The 24,338-nt window shown below is 39.4% G+C and overlaps 2 protein-coding genes across 8 annotated transcripts in view; one reads left to right on the top strand and one right to left on the bottom strand.

Moving 5' to 3' along the window:
• The window catches only part of klhl21 (kelch-like family member 21), a 30,362-nt gene extending 21,362 nt beyond the window's left edge, over positions 1–9,000 (top strand). For 5 of the 6 annotated variants that reach the window (XM_076276524.1, XM_076276523.1, XM_076276526.1 and 2 more), the window contains exon 5: positions 5,928–9,000. In XM_076276524.1, coding sequence (XP_076132639.1) covers positions 5,928–6,251 — 324 coding nt within the window. In that variant the 3' untranslated portion in view covers positions 6,252–9,000. Of the gene's footprint in view, positions 1–1,026; positions 1,098–5,927 lie in introns of all 6 variants that reach the window. The other variant, XM_076276528.1, reaches the window with a different exon arrangement.
• Positions 9,001–10,439: 1,439 nt separating this feature from the next.
• zbtb48 (zinc finger and BTB domain containing 48) lies at positions 10,440–24,249 on the bottom strand. 2 transcript variants are annotated; one of them, XM_076276521.1, is made up of 11 exons: positions 24,112–24,249; positions 21,758–22,536; positions 20,647–20,969; positions 20,253–20,364; positions 18,709–18,801; positions 18,246–18,332; positions 17,825–17,979; positions 17,047–17,183; positions 14,393–14,557; positions 14,185–14,273; positions 10,440–10,883 (listed from the first exon to the last, which is right to left on the bottom strand). In XM_076276521.1, exons 2-11 carry the CDS (start codon positions 22,487–22,489, stop codon positions 10,440–10,442), a joined length of 2,337 nt encoding a protein of 778 aa, XP_076132636.1. In that variant the 5' UTR covers positions 22,490–22,536; positions 24,112–24,249. The 2 variants fall into 2 exon arrangements, with proteins under 2 accessions (XP_076132636.1, XP_076132637.1); XM_076276522.1 differs by lacking the exon at positions 24,112–24,249 and adding an exon at positions 22,900–23,763.
• Positions 24,250–24,338: the final 89 nt, after the last annotated feature.

Raw genomic sequence — 24,338 nt, forward strand, 5'->3', positions numbered from 1 at the left:
TCCTGTATATGGTACGGACGCTGTAGCCTGCTGCGCCACAGCGCCCCCCGCATATTATTATATTATAATATATTATAATAAATGTGCAGGAAGCAGAATATAGGCCTAAGCATGGCTGCATGTGACATTTTGTACAAACAACAGCCTAACAGCTGTTTTGAGTTAGGGCTATGTTTAGCCCAATTGAACTCGATGATGGAAAAGACAAACCATTTTGTGGAATGTCATATGAAATTTGTAACAGTGTGACTCTTAAGTGACATTATGCTCTGTCTGCCACTCGTTGTCTATAGCTGGTCATGCTTTTCATGTGTGGCATTCTGAAGACGTCTTTAAATTCGGGACCAAGCTTGCAAGCAGTCGGAATTGTCGTTTGTTTAATCAAAGTCCAAAGACATTTCAAAGTAGCCTGGACATCTTTATGTTGTTTTGATATTCACTCTTTACCAGTGTTGGCATGTTGTTGCAAAATCCACAGAATCATTTTATGCAAGCAAATCGCATACAGAGAGGCAGTCTTTATTGTTGTGGTCAGACATTATAATCATCCAAACATTTTGCACTCGCTTGACTTTTTACCCGTGTCCGCTGATTCAGTTTTGCTAAAGCTCCGCTTCTACCCTCTCTGGTGCAGTGTTGTGTGAGAGGGGAAGTGGCTACAGTAGGGCGGCAAAAGCCAATGTGTGCTTCTTTTACCGATATTTAACAATATCTTTTGCATTTCTTATCTAAATTTCAAACTTGGCACTACACTCACTTGTGCCTGCAGCAAGACACCTGCCAAGTTTGAAGTCAGTCAGACGAACGGTTCGACAGATATGCAAATAACACACAAACACAGACGTTTCTATCATTAATAGATATATTATTGTGTGTTTTTACATATTAATTTGTAAAATGCAGGTCACTTCATACAGTTTATCTAAACGGTTATCATACTGCCCCTTTTCCAGCTAATGTTCTGATACAGTGCAACCGGAAAGTTTTCAGACTCTTTCAAGTTTTACACATTTTGCTATGTTTCAGACTCCTCTTAAAATGGATTCAATCAATTCGATCAATCTACAGACAATACTCCAATACTCCACAAATAACAGGTGTGAAATATCCCATTTACTAGTATTCAGACTAGGGGTGTGATGATACACTCAACCCATGAGACGAGACGGTACACGATATCGGGTTCACGAGACGAGATATTTTTAAGAAATTGTCAATGATGAAATATATGACTAGAAAAATACCCTTTTATTGACTGAAAGTCACAGAATGCAAAAAACTAGACATTTTATTAAATAACATTTCGATCATTTGGAACACTAGCGGAATACAATATTTGAAAACCTGGACTGATTTAAACACTGAAGAACCATATGAACTTATGGTCTCATAACAAATTATGGCAAAATAAATAGCCGAAGCTATAACATTTCTCTTTTCTCTGTAACAAAATACTGTTGAAAATAAACAGAACTAAACTCCATTGTGAAGATGATTTCAACCAAGTTCTCATAAATTTACAAAGTTAATAAAATGGCTATTCTCTTTTACACTGAGGTAACAGACTTGCTGTCTGTGCTGTAAACAAAGTGTGTAAGTAAACAAGGAAACAACTTCTTTCTCTTAAAGGTGCAGTCAGGGATTTTGCAGGAAGTCTTGTTTGTTTGTGTTTATGTTTAGGCCAGTGGCGTCGTTAGACCTAGGCATTCGAGGCTATATCCCCGGATCTCTATGCCTTAAAAGATAATAATGAAAACCTATACGTTTTTATGAGGTTCTAATCGAACACCACGGCCAGCAGCCACAACTGCAACTGCAACTGAACGCTGACCTGGCGTTCTTTACGGAGTTGGAATAATTTGTTGCAAATTCAACATCAGTGTTCTATTCTTTCCCCCCTCTGTCAAACTGATATTACCAGAGCCTGTCTACAGTTTAATAGCCTACTATTGCGTTAGTTAGTATAGTAATATGGATACAAGAAGAGGTTGAGAGTGAGACATCTCCCCCAACCCCTGATAATACTTCCATCAGCTCAGGTTTGTGAAAAAAGCAACCAGCTCTGGCTTTGAATTTATGGTCTGTGTTACTAGCTAGCAGTAGCCAGCCTCTGTACGTCGCTAGCTTTAAGACACTTCCTTTGGATAACTGAAGAAATAAACTTACTTACGTATCCTACCGGCTCTGTAGGATCGAATCACATTCTTCACAAGCATTCGTTTTCCATGAACTTGTTCCATTAAGTCTACTAGTACAGTAGTCAACAGCCTTTCTTAACACTGCTAGCTACCATAGGGTGTAAACCGAGTGGAACAGCCGGGATAGCCAGAGGTAGTCCTACTGTAGGCAAACATACCAATGATTTCCATGAAAACTGAAAATTGAACAAGGAGTTGTGTTGGATTAATCCATTTACAGTTAGCAATTAGAGTGGCACCTGAAAATGATGCATTCATTCATCACGTCACGAGCATAAAAAATTGTTTGGGTGTGAGGTCTTTGTTAAATGACGATTTTTTTCTCTTAATGCCCCATAAATACCATATACTCAATAGGCCTAGTGAGGGAAAATTAGCTTTATTTGTTATAAAAATATGATGATTAAGGACCCCAACAATTGGCCTTCCTTTCCTTCTCAAACTACGAAATTGCATCTTTAACAGCCCAATTTTCAAAATTTCACGGGGGAGAAACCTCCGGATCCCCGTAAAAAAAATTTCCTGGCTAAGCCCCGGATCTTTTGCACTCCTAGTGACGCCCCTGCTTTTTAGGCTATGTTTAAATTTGTTCTGTAATTTGTTTCTCCCATGTCCACAAAGGAACTCTGGATCTCATTCATAGTTGCCATTGGGTCCTTGGTTACCTGGCCATCTGTCCCGGTTTACTCAGTTTGGCTGATCGACCAGATCTAGGAAGGCTGTTGGTTGTTCCAAACTTTTCCATTTGAGAATGATAGAGGCTACCATGCTCTTGGGCACTTTCAATGCTACATAAATGTTCTTGTACAGTTCTACAGATAATTCTCTTGAACTTGTGGCTTGGTTTTCACTCTGACATACACCATCAACTGTGAGACCTTACATAGACAGATGTGTGCCTCTCCTAATAATGTCCAATGAATTCATTTAGGCACAGGTGGATTCCAATCAAGTTCTAAAAGCATTTCAAGGACCATTGATAGAAGTAGGATGCACCAGAACTCAATTGCAAGAGTCATAATAAAGGGTCTCAATACTTATATATATGTAAATGGGATATTTAAGTCTTTTTTTTAGATGAATTTACAAAACACCTGTTTTTTGTGGTGTATTGGACTTTTGTGTGTAAATTGATTAGAAATAGAATAGAATCCAATTTAAAATGAGTCTGAAAGATAACAAAATGTGGAAAACTTGAAAGGGCCTGAAAACCTTCCGGTTGCGCTGTATAAGGCTAATCCACAAACTCTAGCCTTGGTTGTGCCACATTGATAACACAATATTAACAATAATATGCATATTAAGTTATCAGCAGCCATCATTGCTTTGGAGTTGACATGTTTCTTGCTTGACATTTCTGTTTGCAATTAAAAGTGAATGTTGAGCCTGGTAGCCATTAAACAAGATTGTTTTCAAATAAATTGTACTAAGAGACGAAATAAATTAGGCTACAACTTGTTTTTCAACATCAGTTGAATGGTTAGAAAATAAACGCTTCCCAGTAAAGTGAACTTGCCCTGTTCAACGTCTCCTCCAACTAGGGCCGGCGGAAGGCAATCCTGTGCCCTGGGCGAAATAGGAATATGTCGCCCCCATGTTCATAGTGTGCCACTTTTGACTGTCTGCTACCTTCGCAAAAGCCCCTGGCTGCAGCGTGCAGATCGGGGCTGGTTTCAATGTGTGGGGGAGCTCAACGTTGCTACTTTCCAGCGCTACTGGACCGCATGGAAAAATAAAAAAATGTTGCGGGACAATTGCGACCAGGCCACACGGAAAAAATGGTAGCCTACAATTAAGCAATTAGGCTTTCACGTAACATAAACATATTATTATTACAGATTATACAGTAATCGGACTACCTATTTAATATGATGCCATCTGTTAGGTGTGCATTTAAATGTGACATTAGGAACGCACTTTGAGTGTCGCTGTCTCATATCACCCCGCGATAGTATCATCTTATTGCGGGGAAACAAGCTCATTGCTTCCCTGTTCGGTGACATGGTGAGATTCAGATTTTACCTTATTACATTGTCGTCCCTATGCTACGTTCCACTGCTAGCAACCTGACGATTCGGGCTGGCCCCATATGTGGGAGAAAAGTTTTTCAACCTGTGCACTTTTCTGTATTCTGCAGCACTAGACTTTGAACGTCTTATTCATGGCTGTTATTTAACCGATATCACTGAAAATGAATTACTTGCTGCTCACACATTTAAACCGTCTTTGTCATTATTAGACAATCAATGTGTTTTCAATGTTGTAGCCTAGCTTGCTACGCTGTGGCGCCCCTGATAGTTTGGCGCCCTGGGCAATTGCCCAGAATGCCCATGCCTTCTGCCGGCCCTGCCTCTAAAGATAACCTGAAATTAGACATTCAGCTGAAATTCAAGAGAGGTCTAACTAGATTTAGAATTTTTTAGTGAATGTCTAATTTCAGGCTAACTTTACTCCAGTTCTTTCAACACATCCGTGGTCAGTGTGCGTCATTCAAGTAAAAGTTCACGTTGATTAGGGGTGTCACGATTCTCCAAATCCTCGATTCGATTTAATTTTCGATTTTAAAGTCACGATTCGATTCGATTTTCGATCTTTTTAAAAAATATTACTATTAATGCATTGCTTATGTTATTTACTTTATTTTAGCCTTTTCTGGTTCGTGGGGCTTTTATTTTGAAACCGATTTTTATTTTGAAACGTTCCAACCACGAGGTTGTAATGTAAACAGAACAAACATTAGGCTAAACAGAGACGAGAACATAGTGAAATGAAACACATGAATGATAATTTGATTGTTTCAGCACACTCCGAAGAGACCCAAGGTTAGTGTTCATGGAATATGTACTTATCAATGCATTTTAAGCCTTAACGTTTTTGGACTGTAACTTGATCACCTTTTTTTTATCACTTGCTACGTTGAGTAGGCTGTTAACGTTAGTGTGAATTGATGTGAATGAATGACAAAATACTTCCACACCGGTGATTTCAGAGTAGCAAGAGGGGCTTTGATTTCGGTAGGTTGATGTGTTAACTGGCTGCAGCCTAAAATTAGAGTGTTGACGTCGCAGTTCAGCACGTGCGTGTGCGTTTAAAATCGAAATTGTGACACCCCTAACGTTGATGTGGCGTAAACTGACCGACAGCAGCCACATATTTTTTTTATTTTAACATGCATTATTATATCATAAATTATTGTGTTCAAATTCAAAACCAATTTTTTTCGAACGGGGCATTGCAATTCAGCCAGACTGACACCAGACCACTTCTCAAATCTCAATTGAGATTGAGACTAGGTCTGAGAAGTCTTCATTGATTTAAGGCTGTTTTATGCTTCTGCGTTGACTTCTTGCATGGTAGTCAGAATGGTGAACTCCATAGACTGCCTAATGAAATATTCATGTCATTTGTTTGGCCATTTCTTGCTTAGGTTTTATAAAAGTTATAGACAAATAGACACAGTATATATTCCAATGACCTAGTGTGACCAGAAAAGTCTGATGTTATTTGCGAGGTGTCTGCCAGCCAGTTTATGTTATGTTAGCAAGCAAACTTCCCACAACTGTCTTGTTTTGTGTAATGTGCACCGCTAATATTAAGATTTTAAGAATTTAAAATTCTGTGTATAATACACAAATAAATATGGTGTATATTTCAAGATTTCTGAATGGTTCTGAAATCATTGCACCCAATCTTTGCCGTTTTTTTATGTTTTACATGGTATTTTTACAGGTCCATGTGGGAGGCAGTGTGGCTGCTCTAGGGGGACGTTTGTACGTATCGGGTGGCTATGATAGCACCTTTGAACTGTCAGATGTTGTGGAAGCATATGACCCTGAAACACGCACGTGGAGCATTATTGGCCGGTTACCACAACCCACCTTCTGGCATGGCAGTGTCAGTATCTTCCGGCAGTTCATGCCACAAGCACAAAGCGCTTTTGAGCCACTGGAACCCCCTGAGGTCAATGTTGTCCGTCTCCACCGGCTTCATCGTCACCAGGCAATCCACAATCACAATCTCAACCGCCACCAAGATGTCAATCCTGCCCACTGAGGCACACGCTGCTCCCACAGCTCAGGCAAAGTTTTGGGATAGCTAATGTCATGTTTACTGTGATTATGAGTGAGTGTGCTGTATTTTACACAATTGTACTATGAAAAGAAGAGTTTTGTTCTTTATGAAATTGTAGCAGTTTGTGCACAAAAGTAGTTGTTGAATGTCTGTTGCATGCAATAATAATAAGTATCCAGCAGGCTGGGGCAGGGTAGTGATGGTCGATCATTGAAGTTTTGGTCCAGAACTTTCCATGATACTTTACAAACCGTTGAATTGATTTAAAAACAATTTATGCATCAATCTATACTCTGTATACACACTCCATTTGATTGATTATATTTACTCCATATATTCCGCTGCAGAATTGACTTTTTATAATAGAAAATTATATGTTTGTTTTGAGTTTGAAGAAGTACAGTGCCAGCTGAGGTTGGAGTCTGTTGAAACCAGGTTTTATTTGTGAGGAATTTCATTGGACCATTTTCAGTGAAGTTGCTTCTTGCAATAGGGAAAGATTTTTGTGAAATTCAACAACTATTGCTGGCTTATTTTCTTGTGTAACCAGTGTTGTGAGACGTACGGTCTCAGAGTAGATCTCTAGCCATGGACCGGGCATGCAAGCAAGGAGGTTTTTACACTAGAGTGAGATATTTGCACCCTTTAGAGGTTCCTTGACCCAGTTAACATCATTTTGTGGTTTATGTTTATGGTATTTGGCAGACGCTTTTCCCAATGGAAATTTACACTCATTATTATTCAAACATAGACCCTAGCTTGCTATACTGGATTACTCCTTTTAACTGAGGTCTTATAACAGGACAATCCCAGTGAATAAGATTGGCAAGCATTATGGTGGCAAGTATATTTAGGCTAGTTCATAACAGTCTACATCATCCCAAATGTGGCCTACAAAATTCTAAATGTTAACAAATGTCAATCAGTCCAGCATTGTTAAGAATAGATGCACACCAGATTTTCAAACTGTTTTTAAGTTATGCGTCAATGACATTTGAGGAAGTGGCCTGTGATGATGAACAATATCTTTTTATGTTAAGTTCCATATTTAACCAAACAATATTACCATGCCATTCTTAGGCTGCATGGCAAATTAGGTGCTGCAACATACACATGTCATTATTTGGGGCGTGCCACGACAAAATGAGTCAACTATAACTTTGCCTGCAAACTCCCAAAAGGATGTGGAAGCCAATAGTTAAGTGATTAGCGTAATGGTTTACGTAAGAATACGTGGGAATCCGGGGTTCGATTCCCGTCTAAAGTGTTTTGGCAGAGATAAGTAGAAGTGTAAGTGTGCATGTGTACCAAAGTCTCTAGAGAAGGCGTGCAATTTGAAGAAGTTCGCAAATGGAAGTTTTGACAATTAGCTAGTTCACGCACCAGGGTGTAAATAGCACACATTACTATATACACCAGGGTACGAATAGCATCCCTTTCTAATTATACAGTGATGGAAATTATTTGTACCAGGGTGAAAATAGTCCGGAGTGACTATTTGTCTAATACAGCCACACAACTTGGACACACAGCTGGGCTATTCCCACCCTGTGTGATACGCGATACTTGCGCATGCATGAAAACATTCATTTTTTATTAAAGAAATTGAAGAATTGAGAAAAGTTTCGGCACTAATATCTGATGAATTTTGTTAGTTAACAGCAATTTCATGATTATGACGACGGTCAGGTAAACGTTAATGGAAACAAGTTGCCTGCAATCTTACAAATATAAGTGGAAGCAGGTACCTACGCAGTTAGTACAACAGTATTGTACACGGGAGTCTGGGGTTCAAATCCCTTAAGATTTATTTTGATTGCGGTTGAGAAAAATAGCTATTTCATCCCTAAATATAAGTGCGCATGTTTACCACGCCTCTGCAGAGAAGGCGCAATTTCTTTCCACCTTGTTGATGAAAAAATGAAGAAAGCAATTCTCAAACGGAATTCAGTGTAAATAGATTAGCATTATTATGTACACCTGGGTGTAAATAGCAGATTGCTATATACACCAGGGTACGAATAGCATCCAGTTCTTATACACTGGTACAAATAGCATACATTTATATTTGCAACAGGGTGTAAATAGCCTTTGCCATAAATAAACCATCAACCTTTTGCCAATTAGACCTGTTCTCACAATTGCTTGGACCCTGATAATCACCAAATTTTGTTCTCATAGATGTACAGATATTAAAGAGCAATGAAAAATAGTCAGTAGTATAAAGGAAAAAAGGTGACACAGGTAAAAGGCAATTAAATAGGCTATTATACTATATTTACATCTCATATTTTCCTGGATGATTCAGTGAAAATACCTGCATGTGCACTACCAGTCAAAAGTTTGGAGACATTTCCGTTCCACTATAGACAGAATACCAGCTGAGATCATTTGCACTGTTGTTTTACTCAGGGCAGCAGTTTAGATTACATTATGTGCTTACATAATTGCAAAAGGGTTCTCCAATATTTTCTCAGTTAGCCTTTTACAATTATATCAGAGTAGTAAACAGAATATGCCTTTGCAACATTGGATGAATGGTTGCTGATAATGGACAATGTAAATATTGTATTAAAGATCAGACATTTCTTTCTACAATAGTCGAGAACCCTTTTGCAATTATGTAAGCACATAACATAGCATATGTAATCTAAAAACTGTTGCCTTGATTAAAAAAAAACAATGAACAAATGATCTCAGGTGGTATTCTGTCTATAGTGGAGAGGAATGGAAATGTCTAAGTGTCTCCAAACGTTTGACTGGTAGTAGTGTATATAATGAAAACATTGAGTGGCCCAAGGCACAGATTGATGAGACCCCTAGTTTCAAGTAAACATTTCAAACCTGACTGGTGACATAATTTAGAAGCACTATTCTTACAGTAATTAAAATTTCAGTTGAAACAGACCAAACCAATCATGATTAGTTGGTTTCAAATAAACAGCATCCCAGTGTTTTTCCAAATTGTTTTGAATATAAATATGGCTTGGAAATAAAATACAGAAAACCTTTGTATTTTCTCCATGTCAAGATACAGAATGTGTTACTTTGACAGTCACAATGAATCACACCTGCATGAAGTCTATAGATTTTTAGCCTTCATATTTCATTATTTTTCATGGTGAATGTGAAATTTGTGTATGTATTTAAAGTAGAGTGTGGGTGAATGTTCAAGATGCAGGAAACCAAAAGCAATATACAACTCAAATACATGTCAAACTGTTCAGCATCAAAACTGGAAGTAGAGACTTTTTGAACTAATCCTGAATGAAACCATGTGTTACTTTATTGTTACGTATGAGTATGAGTGTACAGTATGTTATGGTAAAATAGTTTTTTTTTATTAATCAACTGTATAAAATTTGTATTTGTGTTGTGACAAAGATTGTTTTCGTTTTAGAAGCCTTTTGGATTTGCATGGTGGTTAGGGGCGTTTGTAATAAACCACGTGTGTCTGCATGAACTGAATTGTTTTTGGAAACACTTTAATACTGCTTGGAATTGGATAAACATTCGTTTAATACCAAAAGGTATTTCATAGTCTTCCTTCTTCCCTCCTAAAATGCAAAATGAATGCCATACCAGATTTAAATTTGTGTTAATTACAGTTGTGCTCATAAGTTTACATACCCTGTACATACACATGCTAAAGTTGACTAAAAAGAGCAATAAAAAAAAAAAAACATCTTTTGGAAATTGATCTTAATGCCTTAAAAAATGATGAAAAATCCAACCTTAAAGGACACCAATTTTATTTGTAAATTAATAATGTATCGTAAATAAAGAAATGTTCTTCCTCTTTTTAGTCAACTTTAACATGTGTATATGTACAGGGTATGTAAACTTATGAGCACAACCATATCTAAATAATTTTGTAAACATATAAATAATAAAGAGTATAGCAATTTTTCTGAAGGAAAAAAATGCATCTATTGTTCAAATCAGTGAAGCATAGTGCAACAGATGGATAGAACTACATTTTTATTTGATTATTCTCTGCTTTGAGGGATGTGTAATCATACCCCATACCATGTCCTGACACATACATACTTTTTTACAAATCTAATTTGGTTGGCTATTATGTGATTTGATCTCAATTGTGTGTTTTTGTTGTTCAGTTTTGTATTTAGTTAAATCCCAATCTCTCCCTCTTGCTGCATGCTCTCTGGCTTAGTTGTCTGCCTCAGTTTGCTGAATGGGATATGTATCTGTCCCCAGTAAGTTGTGCTCCAACACATCCACCACTGTAAACTCTGTCTCCCCATCATTTGAGGACGCAGCTTGTGCAGGTAACACAGAAAATTCAGCCTGCCCCCTACCAGTGCTGGTGCCTGGTGTTGATAAGACTGGAAATCCAGTCTGGCTTTCTCCATTGCTTGGTTCAGATGCTCCTTGGACTGGCACAACTTCTTGCACCATGATGGCACCTGGTTGTATTGTAACACCAGCAATGACATCAGTTTGTGACTCAGCAGTCCCTTGTTTAACTGGAGGAGTGGCTGAAGTCTTTTCCTTGTCTTCAATCACCTCCACAATGAGGTTACGTAGACGTCGTTGCCGAGGGTTGTAGTTTTCCACACGATTGTGGATCTGAGCATGCCGCCTAAGATGGGCCTGAGGGGAAGAAAGAAGCAATAGGTCATAGTATTACAACAATTAAAAACAATTGCTCAAATGACATGCAGATGGTTATCAAGTTCCCAATTTGAGTGAAATAAACCATTTGTGTCCATATAAGTCTCGGGTCTTTTGCTTCAACTTGGGTAGGGTGTGGTGATTTTTCTTGAGTGGGATATAGTTCACATTTCATTTTCTGCGGAAATGGACCATCATCTCCCAGTTTCTTTACAGGTGTTGAGGCAAAAAGATGCAAGTTGTCCTACACTTATAGCAGAGAGGGTTGACTAATAACAAAATGTACACACTTGCCCATAGGGTTCCATGGTATATTTGATCTTGCCGGTGGTTGTAGTTATAAATGAATACTGGACCAACCAGATTCGTAATTGAAAGACATAGAATAGATTTGTAAGCGAAGGACATATGGGTAATACTGAAATTTATTTGTGTAAAATTTTTGTACACTCACAAATCAGTTTTACAGTTACAAATCATGACATACAAAAACATACAATAGGAGACATTTTTGATCAGGGCTTTGAACCAGAATTTTACCTCAATTGGTTTGTTCTGAACACAAACAGTATTTTAACGTTTTAAAAAATAAAGTTCCCGAACCGGTTAATAACGTTCCATGTCAGCTGCGGGACATACAAATGAGTAGGCTGATCATTAGGACTTTAAAATTATATTGTTTCTACATAATTTTCCTTAAGTCTCTCTCCTGTCATCAAACATTTAAAAAAGCACTATAGGCTGCATTATGTAAGCGGTATAACTGTAATTCTGACATGCCTACATTTTTCAGTATTATACATGAATTAAGACAAGGAAAATGTCTGCCATGTCGTTTATTGGCAAACACGTGAACACATATCCATTATACTTCTCACATACAGTAGCTAAGTCTGTGCAAATAACTGAAATATGGTAGGCTGCATACAGTAGCTGCCATTGTGAACATCAATTGACCAAACCTGGGGCCCAATCAGTGCATGTTTGTCTCTCTTATGTCATCAGACAATACAAAACCACAATGGGGTGTGCATAGCTGCCATTGTGAATATTAAACTTTTAAACAAATGCCCAAAACCTTGTCAGGGCCCAGAGGGAAATGAAAAAGATTCTGCCTGTACAGCTTGCGGAAAGCTTCTCTATTACATTTCTTCCGTTGAGTGAACGGAAGTGAACCTCACCAAGTCTTATTGCATAGAAATCTTGTCAAAGAACGAAAAAAAATAACGGTATTAACCGGTTACCATTATTTTAGATAAACGATTCTGTTCCGGAACATAACATTTTTTAAAGTTTCTGGTTTCGTTTCTGCTCCTAGCAAAACATCAAAAGTTTCTGGTTTTCATTTTGTGAACCGGTTCAAAGCCTTGGTTTATAGATATTAAAGGTGTGGCCAGTCCACATTCACTAATTTAAAGGCGCGATTATGTGGTCAAACGTTGGGCGCTTGGCGCAAATAGTTTGTTCTTATGAGTTTAAAAGCATTTGTGAAATTGGCTTAGATCTCTATTTTGGCGATCAGAAACAAATGGTCAGAGGCGTAAAGTTTATAGACATTAAAGGCGTGGCCAGTCCGCATTCACTAATTTAAAGGTGTGATTATGTGGTCAAACTGGGCACTTGGTGCAAGAAGGGCGCTTGGCGCAAAAAGTTTGTTCTTATGTTTCTTAATCAATCATGGGTGTGTTTTGATCATAACATACTTTAAACCAATTCCCTTTAACAGCAAGCAGCGCAACTTCAAACAGCACATCGGTATTTTGATAGTCAGCGGCGCATTTGAAGGAATCTGCTTGCACGCGGGACCATATGGAACAGGGATTCCACTAAACCTTGCTTTACTAAAACCTGTTTGTGACTAGCAGAGTACAGCCTACATGCATCTGCACTCATAGGCAAAGTGAAAATAACTTCACCGTGGTCTCATAGTCAATGACAAAACAATTCAACACAGTTAATTATTTTCACTATTGTCTGGCAAGGGGTTACCATCAAAAACATAGTCTGAAAAATGCAACACTTACCCCAATAATGTTCAAAGGACTGAATAAAAATCCTACGGATATTTATCTAAGAGTTGCTGCTTACATCTCATGACAGTGCATCTTCAGCTGTGCTTTTTATGCGCCTTTCGCTTAGACCAGATTTTTCTTGGTCAGTGGCGTAATGATTTTTACAGGGTGTAAGATAGCGATTTTGGGATCATACGCCAGACCACACCTTATGTTGCTAATTACCACTCCCCTGGGCACAAGTTTTAATAGAAGAGGAGTGCATGGCAAAAAATCAACACTTTAGTGAGTGTAATATAACAATAAGCTTTGCGTTTATATCTGACATCCCTCTCCATCTTCAAAAACTCCTGAAGACCCAGCTCTTCAGAGAACATCTCCTCTCATAGCACTACTTACAACTAGTCTTGCTGATCCTAGCACTTACCACCCGTCTAGAACTGACACTCAATTGTTTAAAATCAGCACTCACTGATGCACTTATTCTTTACCTTTTTTAAATTGTCCTATAATTGTTAAGATAATTTCTTTAAAACTTAAACTGTTTACCATGTTGTTAGTAGCTTTGGGCTTTGGTTAAAAATGCATCAGCCAAATGTAATATAATGTAATGTAATGCAATGTAATATGGGGGGGGGGGGGCTGATCTAAAGCAACCTTTCAATTTCAACTCCATGCAGTAATTGTACACTCTCTCAGGTCTCAACAAGTAGTTTTTCCTACCTGTTTGCTGTTTAAACTCAGGTGACAGCTCTGAACACTCCTGCCACCAGTTACATTGTAATGTAATGCCTTAACCCCGCCTTTACTAATGTAGCTCCTTGCTGAACAAGATGGATGCAGTCTTGTACATTAGCCTTTTTTTTAGTTTTTCTGTTCTCAAAATGAAATGTTTAATTTCAGCCTAAAGCAGATTTTAAAACTCGTATGGTTTACGTTTTTTTTAAATACGGATTTCTAGACGTTGATTGAGAAATGAATGGGAATCTTACTACCGGAAAATACAATGTTTTGGAGGAGGGGCTAGACTGACTCTCTATTAAAGGTGCAGTCAGGGATTTTGCAGGAAGTCAGGTTTGTTTGTGTTTATGTTTGAATTAATTATCAGGCGCTTTTGTGTAAAAACAAAACATATATAATATTTTAACCCAGGACCAAACAAAACAGGAGGTAGCTCACCCCTACCTTCAGTATTTACAGAAAAATTCCACGCAGGGTTTCATTTTACGTATTTTACTATGATTAAACATGTCTAGGAGCATTCTCACCTGTCTGGTGAACTTGTAGCCACACTGCGAACACTCAAACTTTCTCATTCCTTTGTGACGCCGCACATGAACACGAAGCTGTTCAACAGCTAAAAGGGAAAACAGAACTGAATGTACTGTATGTAGTCAGAATATATAAACTTTATAGGACACACACACACACACGAAGACATACACACACTCATTGGACATTGGCGGTCTCTCTTACCCTTAAAGGTCTTGCTGCAGATTTGGCAGTAATGAGGGCGCCCCTCTTGATGTTTGCTGGCAACATGTCGGAGCAGGGGACCTTTCTCGGTGAAACGCTGCTCACAGAACTCACAGGCGTAGGGACGCTCACCAGTGTGTGTGCGGTGGTGCTTATCAAGACTGGCTGCATACATGAACAAAAAAGACTGATGAGTATGTTAAAGAAAAGAACATATCACCTAATAAACAGTGTACACAATGTATGTGTCCCTTCAAGGGCAGCTAGAGGACTGTGACAAAAAAAACACACATATTTCATGGTGATACCGGGAGTGAATGTGCTGTGTTGCATGTGCAGTAAAGCAGTGTGATGTAAGGCACAAGGCCAGTCCGAGCTTAATTTATGAGAGATTTGGTTACAGACCATTTAGCATTGTTGAGCAATTCATTTAAACTGAATGCATCAGACAACATTACAATCTAAGAAGATGTGTACAGCAGCGTGGAGCAATGGCGAATAGGCGTCTGCGCCTTAAGTTTGTGATGTTTTGCCTGGTGCGTGAACTCTGTCATAATGGAGACATTGATAAAGGGCTAAGCCCGAAACGTTTGTTTCCCAGTTTTTTGTCAGTAGACTTGTTGAAGAAACCTCGGCTCTCAATACAAATTTGTATTAGAATCAAGCCCTTGAGTGCGCCTCTGCTTCTTTTTTTCTACAGCAGCGTGGTCAACAACAGAGAGGAAAAAAACTAATTCTACTGCAGACAGTTAATACTGCAATATTGGCACAATAACAGCACTAATATGAATCATGCAAGAAGTTTAATAGCCAGAGCAAACTTAAAAAACAAAATGACAAAGTAGAGGGACACACATCTTTCTGCTTCTCATACACTGACCAATCTGACCAGTAATCAACATTGATTCGACCCTCCTTTGCTATCTGGGAATGTAGCATTACATTAAATAGGGGGGTGTCCGTAGTCATAGTAACAAGACTCTAAAAAATACATTGTTTCTTCTTGTGTAAGCGCAGAGCTCTAGACTCTGCCATGAAAGTTGACCTGATTTTTTTCCATCTGAATTTTTTTCATCTTGAATTTGTGAAGTTATTTTAATGACTTTCAATGCAAATAGTCTAATTCAACATGTCATTTTGCTTTGAAAACTTATGGCGCCTTTGTACTTCTATACCTATAGACCCTTTCAACAATAAAAACAAAAACAATGCTTGAACATTCTATTTGGCAACTATGGGGGCCAAATATGATGCTGATAATGGAACTCTCTTGAAAGGGTCTATATGGCTCTGGGTGTAGTAATATTCAAATGTCCCCCATTGTGATGTCATAAAAGGGGAGATTTCTTACTTACTCACAGAAGCGCTACCTTCTGACATCAACCTCTCTCAACTAACCCACAAAAACTCAACGCACGGTTTTGTTTCGCACCTGGAGTGTCTGTAGAAGCAAAAGACTCAAATGGAAGTACAAAAGCAAAAAGTGAGTTTTGCATAATATGGCCCCTTTAACAAATTCCAACAACGTAACAAAATGAGGGGGTCCACTCTATAATACCGAAAACTCCAAATAGTCCAAACGAACGCACTCCCGCTGTTCACTCTTGAATCCAGCGTCAGTGTACTGTCTAAGCTCATGCACCTCACTTCCCAACAGTACCTATCTCTAAACTTACAGATTTCAAAGCTATTAGTAAAGGCAGCTGCTAATCAGCTCCACAGGGTGCTAGAGCATAATGATATATTTGAGTTTTTGAGTTTATTTGAGTATTTGAGTTTCAGTCAGCACAGCACAGAAACTGCCCTACTCAGAGTATGGAATGATTTACTGTTGAGTGCTGATGCTGGGGAATCATCTATCTATAAATTATAGGAACGTCTGTCTGTTATTTGCATATCTGTCGAACCGTTCGCAGTCAGTGGCTATTCAAAATGACGTAAAAATTATGTGCAATAAACGGACACTTCGAATAGCCCAGGCTACTTTGGACTGCCTTTAGACTTTGAATAAACAAACCACTATTCCGACTGCAAGGTGCCAAATTGAAACGAGTGATAATGACATTTCAGAATTCTACACATGCAAAGCATACGCTACAGATGACGAGTGACAGACAAAGCGTGAAGTCAGGCTACCAGAGACTGTTTTGAGTGACTTTGTTGCAAATTTCATATGATGATGCATCTTTCCACAAAATGGTTTGTCTTCTCCATCACCAAGTTATTCAATAGGCTAAACATAAAGCCTTGACTCAACTTATGTCATTTTGATCTGTAAAAAATGTCACATGCAGCCATGCCTCAAATTCTGCTCACTGTACATTTATTCTATTATAATATAATATTCAATATTCATTATTGAATGCTTTGTTGGAATGATGTTTCCCCCCCCCCATCATCTTATTTGTAAAGCAGGCCTACCTGTGGGCATGTAATTGGGCTACAGTTTTCTACAGGAATAGCATGTTTGAATGGCACATAGTAGCACATCCTGTATATAGTCTTCCTTCAAATGAACATATTACAATACTGAAAAAATGTAAATGCTTAACTCAAAAGTACAGTACTAATACGTAAAAATTCTTATTATCAGCTAACGGTTAAACAGTTGATTATGAATGTCCCTTGTTTCTACTTGTGTTTTCTGGTAATACCTTGTGTACGGAACGTTTTGCCACACAAGTGACACTGGAAAGGCTTCTCCCCTGTGTGTGTGCGGAGGTGCATGTTGAGATTGGCTTTTTGGGTGAAGGCATGGCTGCAGAATTCACACACAAATGGTCGCTCATTCCTGATAAGTGACAAACAGAAAAGAAAAAAAGACAGAATATGCATTATAGTTTCACAACCTTGCTAACAACTATTTCACTCCTAAAACTGCTTATCTAACCAAGTGTTATTAATCTCATAACCAAGTGTTATAAGATTATTACCCCCCAGACACACACACCATTACCCCCCACACCCACACCATTACACCCCCCCACCCACACATACACACCCCATTACCACCCACCCCCCCCCTCCTACACACACACATACACTTACTTAAGTTGCAAGAGTAGGAGATGGAGTAGGAGATGAGGCAAATTGACAAGCGTGATTTATTTTTGTGGAGAGAATGTGTAGGACTGAGCAGCCGTCATATTTTGTACCGCTATGCGATACATCTAGTTTATTAAGAGTTTGCTTAACGCTTCTGGCAGACAAATAGGCTTAAGCAAAATGATCTCACGAGAAAGCGCTAGGTAAGTCTCTTTATACTAAAATCAATACCGACTACATTATTTTTTATCTTAATAGAAGATTTGGTTTGGATTTGGTTTGGAAGATTTGGAAAACACTTGGTTAGATGAGCAGTTTTTGCAGTGTTGTCATACACTTGTACTATATGCACTGGTAGATGATGTCAAATGCCATTGGAGAGCTCACCTGTGTATTGCTTTTATGTGCATCTGCAAGCCATTCCGGCTAGAGGCACGGTGACCACATTCCTCACATACAAAGAGCTTCTCTCCGCGGTGCTTTGAGGCCTCATGAAGATGCAGTTCTGTGCGTGAAAAGAAGCACTTGGTGCAAAGAGAGCACTGTAGAGATAGGACATGATTGTTATTATTGCCCACTAATATACAAAATGACAAGAGACACAGTTACAAAATTTGCCATGTGTTAAAAACATTCCTATTCTAATAACCAGGCTACCCAACAGGGCTTAAAAATCCCCAAAATGCTGTCTTGCCAACCTTTTTTTATGTATGTCTATTTTTCTGTTAGCAAGAGACCAAAATAAATGTCCATTACAGTCACAGATTATTGCTGTTTGTCAGATGCAGAACAGTGAACAGCAACTCACCGCATGGGGTTTAGGAGCTCCATGGACTTTGATCAGGTGGATCCTTAGGTCCTTTTTCTGCATAAACTGTTCAGAGCATGAAGTACACTGAGAGAAACAGAAATAAAACAAAGGTAAGAAATCACTGCCATCCCTTATAAAAATTAAATGTTGCGGCAGATTTGCGGCAAACTTGTGGGTGATTTGTGGGAAACAAATATCGCCAGAAGTTTGCCAGTGTTGGCCGCTAGAGACAAACTTCCAGCAAAATTTTGGCAACAATGAGAAGTTTGCCACTAGTGGCAAATGTGTTCGCCAGTGATTTGCCATCACACTTAGCCAATAATGGCAAATTTCCAGTGAACTTCTGATGACAAACCTAATTTGCATAATGACATTGCTGCAAATTTGCGGCAACTTCGCCAGAAACCTGAAATTTCTGTAAGGGATATTCTTCTGTATTTATGTGTGATTGCCTCTGTACCTTGTTTGGCATCTCCCCTGTATGTGAGACCATATGAACCCGTAGCTCTAGTCGGCGATGAAATATCTTCGAGCACACTGAGCATGAAAACACCTAAGATAAGCACAGAACACAGAAACAAAGGAAGTAAGCATACAGAAAGGACAGGAGACACAGAACAAAAAATAATATTTTAAGTGCTAACCCACCCCACACACACTCCATTACCAGCATTTGAAGTGTAGGATTCATCAATAAATGAATTTATGTGTACATTTAGTGACGGTACACCAATCGGCCTTTAGATGGTGGTGTTGAGCGAAGGGTTGCACACACCTTCACGTACAGACACACATGCACACGCGTGCGCACACACACACACACACACACACACACACACACACACACACACACACACACACACATAAACACATGTACACACACACATTCACATACATGAACACACACATATAAACACATGCACACACACACACATAAAGACATACACACACATGCATATGCACATGCACATGCACACACACACACAGACACGCACACACACACACTCACACATAAAGACACAAATGCACATGCACACGCATGCGCACACGCGCACTCACACACACGCACACTAGCATAGACACACAGGCACACACACACTCACACACACAGACACGCACACACTCACACACACAGACACGCACACACTCACGCACACACACACGCACGCCCGCACAAACCCACACACAAACGATGTGGGGGCCAAACAGTCCAGCAGGCCAGAGTTGCCATTGAAATGTTATGTGATTATTTCAAGGGCATGACTGCAGCATCTCACATGCACTTACACTCACAGCACATTGATGTCAATTGAGCCCTTTTGGTTTGATGGCTTTGCCACAGATTTGCATTAACTACGATGAACAATTGCTTTTGCAAATTATTCCTATATAACATTATGTACTAAGTGGGTCGAGGTATATTCAGCAGTCAAAATCTGGGGCTGCAATGCAGTGGGTAGTGATGGCATCCCACACCACACAAGGGTCCATCATTCCAAAAAATGGTTTGTCTTTTTTATCAGGAAATTATTCAATAAGCTTAACAATAAACATATAGCCTTAACTCAAAACAGCTGTTAGGCTTATGTCAATTTGATCTGTAAAGATGTCACATGCAGCCATGCCTTCATATAGCTTACCGCACATTAATTGTGGGCTAATATAATATAATATTCAGTACTCATTATTGAATGCTTAGCTGGAATTATGTTTTTTCCTATCATCCTATTTTTAAAGCAAGCCTACCTGCGGGTATTCTGTGGGCTACGGGCTACTGCACTTGTTCAGTTTAAATGCGTATTCCGGTTTTACTCAAAACTGCACCGATTAGTCCCAAATGGAAATGTACACTTGTTATCATCCACACAGACCTAAGTTGTTGTTAAACCGGAGTTTCCCTTTACATTTATCGAATTAAAATGACAAACTACACCTTTAACTGGTGTCAGATAAGTGACTGTTTTGAGTTGTTTTGAAATCAAATCAGTAGATCTAGAAACTCACCACTTCCGTTCTGCTCTGACAATTTCTTCTCTGATGTTCAAGGAGATTCTCCTTTCTGTAGTAGCATTTTCCACAACTCTCGCACTTAAATGGTTTTTCCCCTGTGTGTCTCCTATAAAAACATACATAGAGTGCATACATTTATATAGTGTGCATGTGTATGAGTAAACCACACTGTAAACACAAATGTTGGTTGTCAAAGGTAGGCTTATTTTTTGAGACATACAATGCATAATTAGTACAAATATGAAGGAGTTGAATTCTGGTGTGTGTAATATAAGATGGACTGTTGGAGTAGTGAACCGTTCTAAAACCAGTCGTCTGAATGTTGCGACAGGTATGCTGGCTTATCTTTCATATTGAACAATATTAGCATCAATCTTGACATACATACCTGTTATGAACCTTGAGGTAGTATTTGCTCAGGAATGTTTTATGACAAGTGGGGCACTGCACAGAACCTTTCCTGCTTTCCTTAGTTGTGTCATCTCCTTTCTCTTTATCAAAAGGCTTTCCCTGGTACCTGCGTTTGGGTCTTTGCCCAGACATTGCCATGATATTGGGTGAACTACTGGGTATGTACTCTTCATCTGTGCCATCACTGAGAGCATCGACACCAGCATTGCCATCAAAATTATCATCTTCCACATCATTGTCCATCTCAGTTTTGCTGTTAGAAATATTTTGGTCACTTCCATCCAGAATGGGCACATTCACCTGTTATTGAACATGAAAAGCAGAAAGAAGAGAAACTACACAGGTTATCTATGAATGGTCACTATGAATTGCAACATGGTATTTCACTTAGTCTTTCTGTGGCTCCTTAAAGGGCCATGTTCTTCAGGTTTCAAGTTGTCTTGAACTGAGCCACACAACACTTTTCCATAGGCTTGCATTGTATTTAGTACAGTGGCCATACATGGTACAACATGTTATTATTCGAGAGGCAACATGGGGGCAGCACATCGTCAGAAAGTTAGCCCCAAGCTTGTGTAGCTTCCACTATAAGGGACGTCTGGCTACACCAGACGTGATAGCGGTGTTTATGTTCGGAAAAAATTAGACAAGTCATATAAAATAATGTTTACGCCGCGCGAACGGAGCGCTTCATTTGCAGAACCGGTGTAGCCAGTGTACACCATGAGTAACTGAGAACAAGCAGAGAGCTCACAATTGCCTTTTACCAAGTGGGATTATGAGAAAGGAGAACAAAAGATAGCTGGTTAACTTATATTGCTACTTAAGCAGCATCATGTTGGCCCCACAGTGCACATTTTGCATATCAAATTGAAATAAAAAGTATTTCTGAATGTTTTACTGTAAAACCTGTGGATTTATCCATTTCAGATACATTGTAGGACTGAAATGTTGTAACATTTAAATAACTTGTCATTTCTAATATACAGTATATATATATACTTACATGTTTAACATTTCAATTATATGAATTATATGTTCACATCAACTGATGTGCTAATTGGAATAAAATCTGTATCCCATTTTACCTCTGGTTGATTTGCATTTTGGGCTCTGCTCTTATTCTCTGCCTCAGCACTTCCTTCCTCTGGATTGATGTCCTCCTTAGATGTTGTACCTTGTCTTCTCGGTGGGCCAATTTGAGAAGCCACCTCGGTGGAGTTCTGTCCAACCAGACGCCTTGGCTCTTTTATCCTGCGTCCAGATCGAGTAGTAGTGATGGTAATGGACACTGGAGCCTCTGTTGTACCAATGGCACAATCACGCTTCTGTCTAGCTTTCTGCCTATATGTACTTCTCCCCTTAACAGGCACACCATCTGCCTTATCCACATTAAGCATGCTGCTTTCTGGTTTAGCTTCACTCATGGTAAAATCAGCCAGGTTTGTTTCAGAGGTACCCATTATTGGTGAGGGTTGGGCAGGGATAAGTGTATTTGACACTGATAGAGCACTTGCTGCATCATTAACCCGTTCCCAGCTTACATTTTCCAGCTTCAGTTCACCTGTATAGAAAAAGTCTAAAAGGAGTTTCAGTCCATCGGAGGGACATTCCTGAGGGAGGTGAACCTCCATGTTTGGAGTTGTGTTTGAGCTGGCATCTTGAAACAGTTGGCTGAAACAAGCAAGGATATTACGGTGGGCAGGGTACACCTGTCCTGGACCGACACTTAGCACCACATCACAGAACTGACCCAGTTCCCTCTGTCGGTTCAACATAGATATCACTCGCTGCGCGTGAGCACAGGCCTGTTGATGCATTTCTTCGTTTTGAAGTCTTCACTGTCGCTGTTGTGGTAATGTCATGTCTATCACAGAGAAAGAAAAAAAATTATATACATATATAATAACATAGGCTAGCTGTAAATGTGGCAAACCTTGAATTATTACCATAATGTTATAGCCACATTCTGTTTACTAGTCTTTTATTTACTTAAAAGGCTAACTGAGAACACATTGGAGAACCCTTTTGCAATTATGTAAGCACATAATGTAATCTCAAAACTGCTGCCCTGAGTAAAAAAACAATGCAAATGATCTCAGCTGGTATTATGTCTATAATGGAGTGGAATGGAAATGTCTCCAGACTTTTGACTGCTAGTGTTTGTATATATATAACACACACACACACACACACACACACACACACACACACACACACACACACACACTTATCAATCCATCCATTGGCAGTCACTTGAAACGAGTAAGCCTCTGTAGGGGCATCAACATGTGGGTCTTCAGACTGTTTTTGATATTGTCCTTGAATCACTTCTTTTGTCCACCAGGGGCTGGCTGACCTTCTCTCAGCTGAGAGTACAGTACAGGATCTGTTTGGGGAGATGTGTATTGGACATGCGAATGACATGGCCAGTCCATCGAAGTTGGTGCTGCATTATTGTGGTGGTGATGCTGTGCATGTTGGCCTCCTCCATCACACTGGTGTTGGTGTGTCTTTCCTCCCAGCTGGTCCTCAGAATCTTTCGCAGGGTTCTTTGGTGGTTTTGTTCCAGAGCTCTCAGGTGCCTGCTGTAGGTGGTCCATGACTGCTCCATAAAGCAGGATAGGGAGGACCACAGCTTTATAGACCAGGAGTTTTGTTTGTGGTTTTAGGTCTCTGTCTTCAAAGACTCTTTTCCTGAGTCTGGCAAATGCTCCACTGGCACAGCTTAGGCGTTTGACCTCAGAGTCGATGTCAGCTTTGGAGGAGAGAATGCTTCCAAGGTAGGGGAAATGCTCGACATTGTCGAGAGTGGAGTTCTGCACTTTTATGGTGGGCTGAACAGATGGCTGGTTAGGTGGAGGTTAGTATAGGACCTGGGTCTTCTTGATGTTTAAAGTTAGGCCCAGGGCTCTGTATGCCTTGGCAATGATGGTGGTATGTTTAATTTTGCCCTTGGCTTTGAACCTGTTCAGGTTGAAGAGCCTGCCATCTGTTCTGTTCAGGATTGGGATCCCCAGTGGCAGCTCTTGGCCAATGAGGTGGAGGATGGCAGAGATGAAGATGACAAACAGGGTGGGTGCGATCATGCATCCCTGTTTGACCCGTTTCCACAGAAGGGCTCGGACTCAGAGCCGCTGTTACTAAACGGGCGCGCGCGCACACACACACGCACACGGTAATTCTCCCTGTGTTGGGTTGATTGCTTAACTAAACACAAACGCTTGAATTGTCAAATATTATGAATATTATGCTACGTTTTCACCAATATTTGTTAAAGATGAAAGCAGTGCATCTTCAAATTGCAACTAACGTTATGATTCCGTTTTAGTTTAAATGATGGTTTCGCGTTTTCTGTCTCATCTCGACGTTTGGGTAATATCCACAATTTGTAAGACAGTCCCTTAGCACTATCTTCTCTGAAAAACTTTGAACAACTCACCAGAATAAATCACTCCGACTGCCTTTGGGTCATAGGAAAGACTGAGCGATTACCTAATTCATTGCAATTAATTTCAAGGATTAGGTGTGAAAACAACAGAACTAATGTTTCATTTTACAACGACACTAAAAGGTTACAGGTTACACATGCCGGAAATGACGGTTGTTTTGCACATTTTCAGTGAACTGGCCAACCAATAATAACACATGTGTTGCAAATACTTTATT

The sequence above is a fragment of the Alosa pseudoharengus genome, unplaced genomic scaffold, assembly GCF_046254945.1.
Source record: "Alosa pseudoharengus isolate Yale_2024_CS ecotype anadromous, Long Island Sound unplaced genomic scaffold, YU_APseudo_1.1 YU_APseudo_1.1_scf_9, whole genome shotgun sequence".
Lineage (NCBI taxonomy): Eukaryota > Metazoa > Chordata > Actinopteri > Clupeiformes > Clupeidae > Alosa > Alosa pseudoharengus.